At 58.1% G+C, this 8,931-nt stretch overlaps 1 protein-coding gene across 1 annotated transcript; it reads right to left on the reverse strand.

Moving 5' to 3' along the window:
* Positions 1 to 1,016: 1,016 nt before the first annotated feature.
* GAL (galanin and GMAP prepropeptide) lies at positions 1,017 to 7,131 on the reverse strand. The gene is made up of 6 exons (XM_058305018.1): positions 7,046 to 7,131; positions 6,734 to 6,814; positions 6,034 to 6,088; positions 3,176 to 3,262; positions 2,754 to 2,831; positions 1,017 to 1,261 (listed from the first exon to the last, which is right to left on the reverse strand). The coding sequence occupies exons 2-6, from the start codon at positions 6,812 to 6,814 to the stop codon at positions 1,200 to 1,202; spliced, it is 363 nt and encodes a 120-aa protein (XP_058161001.1). The 5' UTR covers positions 7,046 to 7,131; the 3' UTR covers positions 1,017 to 1,199.
* Positions 7,132 to 8,931: the final 1,800 nt, after the last annotated feature.

An 8,931-nucleotide genomic window follows, 5' to 3' on the forward strand; every position in this document is an offset into this window, starting at 1 on the left:
CGCAGGATAGCCAAGCTCAGGGGAGAAGGGCCAGGCTGGGCCAGAGGCTTGGCTTAACGTTAAACGGAGCTGGGAAGTGGCCCAGTACCCCTGGATATGCGGAGGGGAGGGAAGGGCAGTGGTGCCCACAGGAGGACAGGGCTACAGTGGTGGGACCCTTGGGCCCCTCTGAACCAGCAAGGCTGAGATAATCGTAGTTCCTACTTTTTCCTCAAAGTAGGTTTTTAGGCAGTGATTGTCAGGCTTAACTGCCCATTGCAATCACCTGGGAGCTTAAAAAAGTCCTGCCCCTTCTCCCCCAAACACAGGGGCCTATAGGGTGGCCTGGACATCTGGCTTTTTGGAACCTGGCCCCCAAGGATGATGCTAAGATGCAGCTGAGGTTGCGAACCGCGGCTGTGGGGTGAAGTCTGGTTCTGCCAACAAGCTGATGGGGAGAAATTAGGGGAAAATAATTCCTCCTCCAAATTTACTTCGGTAAAATATTAAAAAGCTTGCATGTCATGGTTTGACATAACGAATGTCTGGTTTTTCATCTTCCCCTGTTTTCTCTTTTGGATCTTCTCATGTGATATTCTAATTTCTGCTCAAAAGACCCACCCTGCCTCTGGCATTTGAACTGCGCTATTTCCACTTGCTGGCTTCCACACAGCGTTAAGTTAGCAAACATATCCTGATCCCTAAAATAGTTAACAAATTTATTATATTTACGTTTCCACTGTCTTGAATATTCAACCATCATTTCTCCACATTAACAAATGAAAATATCACAGAATTTAAATGAGAGAGTATCTTTCTCTCAGTTACAGACTTAACTTTGTAGTTATGTTTGACTCAGCTCAATGTTAAGATATCTTTTTGTCCCCCTGGATATATGATAACAAGGACAGGCATCTCTGGGATTTGGCTTTAAATTTTGTATCTAATACACATGATTATAATCAAGTTTTATCTTTTAAAATATGTTTGCAGCAATGGTGAGAAGACAGAAGTAAAATAGGAAGAATAAGACAAAAGCCATTGCTATTTTTTTATTCTGCCACTCAAAATAAAATTAATGTCTAAGAGAAAAATCTTAAATTATAACAATACAGCATCAAAGCAGAGAGGACAGGACTGGTTTCCTCTGCGTAGCTGGCATAAGATGAAGGTGAGCCTTTCCGTACAGCACACATCCACAGGCAGGGCGGAGCTGCCTCTCAGGACTGCTCTGCTTCCTCCGCCGAAGCTGCCCAGGGCAGGCTGCCGAGGGCCCCGGCATCTGCAAAGGGAAGACGCGCCCTGGAGTGAGCAGCCCTTCAGGCACACGCACGAGAGCGCTGCGTTCCACAGCACAGCAGGACCGTACAGGACAAACCCAAAGCCAGGGGCCAGGGTCAGCCTTTCTCACCTTGGCATTTCCCCCCCCATTCTGAGGATGCATTTGCAACTGTCAGGCTTTAAACAGATGCTTTAAAGAAGAAGTCAGTAATAAATATTGGTATCTCCTGATGAAGGAGTTCCCATGTTACAAACTTCAAAATCAAAAACCAAAAGCAAAGGAAGTAGACACCCCCTTGCTGGAAAAAGCACCTACCTGCAGCTCTTCTCCCACAGAGATTTCTCCAAAGCCTCCACTGGGCTTAAACAGGGAGCTGCCCCCCAGCCTGGAGATTCCTAATTAACCATTTCATTTCCCAGCCCTTCGCCCAGAGTCTCCCTCCCGCAGGGTGGCTCTAAGGAATAAGCCAAGGCCCTAAATCTCTGCCCCTCTGCTCTCCCTGCTTTCCTCTCCTCCACCTCCTGCCCTCCCCACCTAAATCCTTCCACCCAGGGAGTGGAACCAGGACGCTGAGCACTGCAGACAAAATCGGGAAAGAACAAAATTAGCCTTGACTTCTCCAAACTCGACAGCAAAACCAATGTGTGGGGAGCAGATGTGGCTCCAGCAGTTGGGCGCCTGCTTCCCACACGAGAGGTCCTGGGTTTGATCCCTGGTGCCTCCTTAAAAAAAAAAAAGTAAAAACAGCAAACAAAAACTCCAACTCAAGGGAGCTGATGTGGTTCAGTGGTTGAGTACTGGCTTCCCACATACAAGGTCCCAGTACCTCAAAACAAAACCAGAAAACCCCAAAATTGTGATGTGCAAATTTTAACAGAATCTCTCTACCAGAGAGAAAAGGCTGCTGGCATCCCCTGTGGCTTTCCCTGCTGCTAACGTGCAGGGCACGGCAAGCCCCCTTCTGGCTCCTGTCCCTGAAGTTTTGACTTGTGCGTTTATGGATGAATGCGTGTGCCATGCCAGCCTGTCACTGCTGAATGAACGGCAGTGTACTGCGTGGAAGCCCATACCATCCACAGACCCCATGAAGGAGACTGCCAGGGCGGCGAATCTTCCCAGTTAGATTTAAAGGCAGCTTGCCCCGCAGGAAGGCTGCACCGAGAAAAAGTGCACTCTGAAATACGGGCTCCTATCAACTTACCATGCTTACAAAATGGGGTTCAGCAGGGTTCGTAAAGTTCCCGCCAGGTACAGCAGTTGTTACCATGTCAGGAAATAAGGGTCCAGACGCGTGAGTGAGCCCCTTCCTGACAATGACCTTCACCAGCCGCTCTGAGCTAGTTGTGTCCTACCCAGTAGCTGTGCAGGACTTCAGGTCCTTAGGTGGGTGATCCAGTTACTTCCAGCAGATTCTCTGGCATGCTTCCTTGATAAGTGTGTATGTGCTCAGTGTCCTAAGAGAAGGAACTCGAAATGGGTCATATTCACATACCTTTGAGTTGCAAGAAAGTCAGAAACTCAATTATCGTGCGCACAATGTTGCTGTCAGGCAGCGCCCCTTCGATGCTCCCTAGAACGCAGAAAAGGGAGCCCGTGAACCCACCTAGTGGGTGCTTGAGAAGACAACCAACAGCAACCCAGGAGCACGAAGGGGCCGCTATGACTTTCCCAAGCGCCTTGGGCCCACCTCTGCTGGGCACGGGAGGGGGTGGGGGGGGCAGTCAGCCTGGGAGCCTGGAAGGGTGCTGCTGTCTCTGTGGCTGCCCCATGCATGGCCTTGAGCTCGGATTTGGCGGGCCCTAGTGGCGCTCTGTCTCCATCAAGCCACGGCTGACGCGGGTGGGTGGGCAGCATGCAGAGGGCCCGACCCCACCAGCCTGAGCGCAACGGCTCAGCCGGGGCCAGTGCCCTCACCTGGCTTCCCCTCTTCCTCCGGCTGGAGCTGGCGCTTGCCCGCGAGGCCGTGCTTGTCGTGAAATGACCTGTGGTTATCAACGGCGTCTGTTTGCAAATCAGAGAGGAAGCATTACAGCATGGTCACGCTAACTTCACAGCCTCCTGTCCCCAAGGCGCTGCTTGGAATCCAAACGTGCACACGCTAGACTGCTCGAAATTAAGGCAGATTAAAGTGAGAAGAGGGAGGGTGATTCTACGTGTTAGTGCAGGGACACGGAAAAGGAAGGGCCCTGCCCAGCTGGGAAGAGGAGAGAGAAAGGAAGTCAGTGTGACCAAGGGGTCAGGGAGGCGGGGAGCACCTGCGTGGAACAGGGAGGGGCTCGCAGGCTTGCTGGCATCTGAGCTGGCATCCTAGCCAGCACCCAAGCTGGCATCCTAGCTGAAGAATGAACAAGTCCCCAGACAGGGGCCGGGGTCCTTATATACCTGAAAACAAGGGGTCGCTGAGGAATTTTAAGTTCTGATGTCAGCAGACATCAGGTTTCCCGAAGACCACTCGGGCAGCTGTGTGCAAGATGGGTGAGACCAGGGAGGGGAGGGACGCGTGTGTGTGCGAGTGTGCAAACAGAGGGACCCTTAAGAGATGACTGCAGGGCTCCAGGGAGGAGAGGACGGGCACCCTAACCAAGGGCTGCCCTGAGGACCTTTTAGGAGATGAAACCGAGGATGGCTGGAGGCTGCGGTGTCATCTGCAAGGCTAGACAAAAGGAAGGCAATTCACGTTTCCCAAGGCTGAGTTCTTGGCACTCACGCTGACTCCAGCGGCTGCTGTCACAACCATGTGCTTTGTGTCACCGTTGTCTATGCCGACCATACAAGTCCAGGGCATGACATTACATTGTAAAGGATTTCGACAAACAGCCAGTCTATATCAGCGGCTTCTGGTGACCTGACCTGACAGAGCTGTAGACTTGGTGGTGAAAAAAGTTTGCTTTTTAGTTCCAGACCCAAAACCTGCTTGAGAAATACCTTTTCAGAGTCCAGAGTAACAGGGGTGAATAACTCTTTCCAAGAGCTCCTCCTTTCGTCTGGGCCAGGCGCACACTGAAACGAGCCGTGCTCGGCCCCATGACCAGCCTGCCCCCGAGCAGCCGACAAGGCCACCCCACCGACAGCGAAGAGACCCTGAGCCCCCCAGGCTTCCACCCTGAGACAAAGACCCAGGGCCACCTCATGTGCCCCCACTAGTTTCTGTCCCCGCTCTGCCTGTTTCTCAAAGCCTGGCCTGCCAGGTCCTCCCAGGGATCCAGGCCAACGAACGCCTGCGTTTAAAGGCTGGGCTCAAGGCCAAGGTACCTTCCCTGCTCTCTTAGGAAAGCACGCGTCTTCCCATGGGCTCTGGCGAGCTGTCGGCCTCCTTTCTGGGAGCTGAAGGCAGCAAATAGAGACTGTTCAGGGGCCGTGGCTGTCCCAAAGCTGACCATGCCTTCAAAGGGGAAAGCCCCGGTGGGTGGGGCTGGAGGGGAATGTGAATTAAAGGAGGGAGTCAAGGTCCTCCCGGCCCAGGACTTTAGAATAATTAAGGCCTGAAAGCATCACTGCACAGACAAGGGGCCGGGGTGGGGTGTGGGGTGGAGGCCCGTGGGGGTCCCAGGGCGTCCCATTTGAGGCGTGGGCTTCCCGGGGCACTGCCTGTCTCTGCACACCCTGTCCCATTTTTCTGCCACCACCGCCTCGTGGATTACACAGCAGTGAACAAATCCCTGGACCTCCCTGGGACACCGTGCGCTCATCTGGAAACGCAGGAATCGAACTGGGGGCCCTCTAAGGTCTCCCACAGCACTCGCTTCCCTGGAGCTCTGCACGACAGAGGTAGGAAGCCGCACTCGCACTCAGCTGTTCCAAACAGTCCCCATGCAGAGAGGAGCCTGCACCCGGGGAGCCACAGCAGACGGCCCGCCGACATCGCTGAGGCGCTCCCGCCCCCTCGGAGGAGTTTCCTTGGTGGCGTCACTGAGCCCACGTCCTTAGCCTGTCACAATCCCACGTCTACGCCATGATGCCTCTCCACCCGAGGCCCAGGACGGCCTGAAGCCCCAATGGACTGTCGCAAATTGGCAAACGTGTTCCGAGCTTCCAAATCTCACCCAGGCAGGAACTTTCAAAGCAGAGGAAGAGCTAGTGCTGCAGAGGCCTCCGTGGACAGCCTGCCGGCCTGGGTCAGCAGGTGCAGCTCTACGCGGAGCCCCGGGCAGAGGGGCCTGGGCACCCTGGCACCTCCTCGTCGAGGCCCTGGAAGCCACCCCCCCACGGCCCTGCGGGAGGCTCACTCCCACCCAGGGGCCCCTCACGGGCCTGGCTCTCCACCTGACCCCACCAGCCAGGGTTGTGGGCAGTGACGAAGTGCTTTGCATCCCAGCTCTTCGATAGCATATTAAGTCTTGTTCTGTGTCTGGTGCTGAAGTTCCAAGGGTGCCCAAGACACAGTCTCTGTCCTCAAACAGGGAGGAAGGGGTGCTGGGGTAGGGGCTAGGGGCAGCAACTAACATCCTGCAAAGCAGGGAGTGTGGCCTCGAGCGATGCCGGTGATAACAAGGGGTCCCCACCGAGGAAGAGGCAGAGCAAGGATTGCCAGAGGTCTCAGGGAAGGGGCAAGAAGGATGGAGGACGTCCCCTAGGAGGCAGCAATTATTTTAACCAACAGATTAAATCGAGACCCAGCCTGCCTCAGTTTCCCTTTCCCCTCTCTCTGCTTTCAGACAAATTTAATTATCTCAGAATGACAGCCCCTCCTGGACAGACAGCAGATGCACACACCCTGCCACCAGCAGCCTTGGAGGAGCACAGCCACGAGGCCCCAGTTCTGCTTCACTTACGTGGGCCGAGGAGGTAGCCAGCGCTGTTCAGAGTCCAGCCTCTTTTATCCTTTGCCTTAAACAGGAGAAAAGCGAGTCAGGTGGCAAGTAAACCTGCCACGATACATCCCTGCGCAGTTAGGCGCATCAACCAGCCACAGAATTTCAATAACGAGACACCCGTTAGTCACTCCACATACAGTAACCAAGGGATGCCAGCGGTCAAGGCAGAGAGAGCACGGAAGGCAATCTGGCCAGGCTGTCCAGGCTTCCTTTAGGAATTAGAATAACGGGTGTACTTTGGGAAGCTGCGAGAAATCCCAGATTTACCCCCAAGTCAACTACATTTGACATGAAAATGCTCTGACCCGCTAAAGAATTGAAAGAAGATTGGCTGCCAACTTGTCTAAGGGGCAAACCTGGGTGACAGCGGCTTCCACATTTTACTGGTTTATAGCAAGGAGCTGTTTGTGCCCTGGACGCAGGTGGAACTCCAGGGAGCCCCTGGCCCAAATGCCCACCCTTAACGCCCTCCACCCACCCCTCCCCTGGCAGGCCTGGGCCCCTTCCCCCCACACCCCTGCCCAGCACTGGCCCCTGCAGGCGCCCTGGGGTGGCCTCTTCCTGTCTCGGGACGTCAGCCCCCCTCCCGTCTGGTTCTAGCGCGTGGCCTCCCTCCAGAGGGGACAGGAGAGGGGACACGGCTCTGCCCTGCACTTACCGGAGCCGCGAGCCCGGGAGGGGCAGAGAGAGCAGCCGCCAGCAGGAGGGAGGCGAGCAGGAGCGCGCTGCCCCGGGGCATCTGGAAGGAAGGCGGCGGGTGGCGAGCACGACCTCGGGGCGGGCGCGGCTGCGAGGGGCGCGTGGGGGCCGGGGCTGGAAACCCCAGGGAGGACGAGGCGGCACGGGGCCCCCGGGGGCTGGGGACAGGGGCGACGGGCCGCCGGGGACCACCCGGGGGCAGACGGGGACCAAGGACGAAGGACGCGCCCATCGCCCCCGCCGGTCCCCCCTCCGCGGGGCGCGCAGGTACCTTGAGCCGCGGTGCGCCCGGGCGGGCCGGGGCGTCGGCGCCGGGCGCGGGATCGGGCGGCGCGGGATCGGGCGGGCCGGGGCGTCGGCGCCGGGCGCGGGGCCGAGCGCGGGATCGGGCGGGCCGGGGCGTCGGCGCCGGGCGCGGGGCCGAGCGCGGGATCGGGCGGGCCGGGGCGTCGGCGCCGGGCGGAGGGCGCGGGGCGAGCGGCGGGCGGCGGGCGGCGGGCGCGGGCGGCGCTCACCGCATGGCGCGGCCTCGGGGACGCGGGACTGGACGGCGGCCGGGCTCCCTCCACGTGTCGGCGGCCGGGAGCTGCCGCGGGCGGCGCTATTTATGGGCGCGTCGGTCCCCCGAGCCGCGCGGTCCCCACGTCACCCGCCCGGTTCCCGCCCCCGCCGATCCTCGCGTGGAGAGCGGGAGGGACCTGACTCGGCGCCGCTCCGGGAAGGTTCTGCGTTCCGGAAGGGGCGGCGGGGGCGGCGGAGAGCCCTAAACCCCGCGGATGGAGAGCCCCTGTCAGCCCGCAGAGGAAAGACCCCCAAACTCATCTGGGGAGCGCACCCCCGACAGAGAGCTCCCCTGAGTACCCCAGCCTGGGTCCTATCGAGGTCCCCCCAATCCCGGTGGCCGGGGGTCCTTGCCTACCCCTGTGGAGGCAAGCTGGGACCCTGGGGAGGGTCAGTGGGCCAGGTAGGGCGGTCCCCAGACACCCAGGCCAGTGATGGCCACATGGTCCCCTCCCCTCCCCATGGGGACAGGAGGCCAAGCCCCACCTCCCTGGCCCAGCTCCCCACCCCGTGTGCAGGCCCCTGGTCCTGCGTCATTACAGAGCAGAGACCAAGGGGGGGTTGCTGACTGGCCACTTCAGGCATGTGGCCAGGGGGGAAGAGGCCACCAAGGAACCAGGCCCCCGCTGGTTTCGTCCCCAGATGTTTCCTGAGCAGTGCCAGTCCCAGGATACCCGGGGGGCCCAGTGTCAGGAGAGGTGCAAGCTCGGCACCTCCAGGCTTCTGAAGAGGTGTCAGGCCAGCCGGCTGAAATTTGCCTGACACCCGCAAATTTCACCACCACCCGGTCACTTGGCCATCAGAGTCCTCAGCCTGGCAGCCTAGGTGCCAGCCACAAGCCCCGAGTTAGTGGGAGAACTATTCCATTAGAAGGGTCAGTGTCATTGCCTTCCCCTGGACGAGGGGCAGACGGGTTTGCTGGGCTCTGGGCAAGGCCACCTGGCTGCCAGAGGCGCAGGGCTCGAGCTGGACAGTGCCAGGTGCCCTCTGCTCTACGGGACGGAGAGGATGGGTGCTGGGTGGGGGAGGCCTGGCTTGGCCAGGGGTCTCAGTGACAGACTCCTGGCCCAGTGGGGCATGGTGTGAGAGGTGGGGGATGTTCTCAAGGACACAGTTTGGCTTCCAGTTACTTCTATTTCTGGCTTTTTGGCAGCCTGGGGTGGCAGGGCATAGCCTGATTTCTGAAGTCCACAATAAGCCCCGGGGGCACTCCTACACGGGGGCGAGAGGCAGCGGGCTGCCACCACCGCAGCCACGGCCAGCTTTGCGCGAGAAGCGAGAGTGATGTCCACTCGTGTCCTTGTACGTGGGAGGGGGTTGGGCAGGGGCAGGGGGCCACCCCTTTGACAACTGACTGTTGATGTGCGTCCTGCTCTCCCTGGAGAACACCCTTTTGCCCTGGGGAAGGAAGCCGTCCCTGTGCTCAGAACATCTCGGCCAATTTCACCCTTCTTCTTTCCACTTTGTTCAGTCCCACTTGCCAATCTTACGAGAGCTTGAGTACCCTCATTTTCTCCATTTACTTTGTCAAGGAAGCTCTTAGTCTGTCAGACAGAAAAATTCTAAACCCAAGTCCTTGGGATAAATTCAAAAATA

Source organism: Dasypus novemcinctus, chromosome 10 (genome assembly GCF_030445035.2).
Source record: "Dasypus novemcinctus isolate mDasNov1 chromosome 10, mDasNov1.1.hap2, whole genome shotgun sequence".
In the NCBI taxonomy this organism is placed as follows: domain Eukaryota; kingdom Metazoa; phylum Chordata; class Mammalia; order Cingulata; family Dasypodidae; genus Dasypus; species Dasypus novemcinctus.

Bases quoted from the DNA above. Each gene is read 5' to 3' on its own strand.
- GAL (XM_058305018.1), bottom strand. From the start codon at position 6,814: ATGCCCCGGGGCAGCGCGCTCCTGCTCGCCTCCCTCCTGCTGGCGGCT. The intron at 3,263-6,033 runs GTAAGTGAAGCA...ATTTGCAAACAG, and splicing joins TGGCTACCTCCTCGGCCCAC to ACGCCGTTGATAACCACAGG. The intron at 1,262-2,753 runs GTATGTGAATAT...TTCCCTTTGCAG, and splicing joins GACTTTCTTGCAACTCAAAG to ATGCCGGGGCCCTCGGCAGC.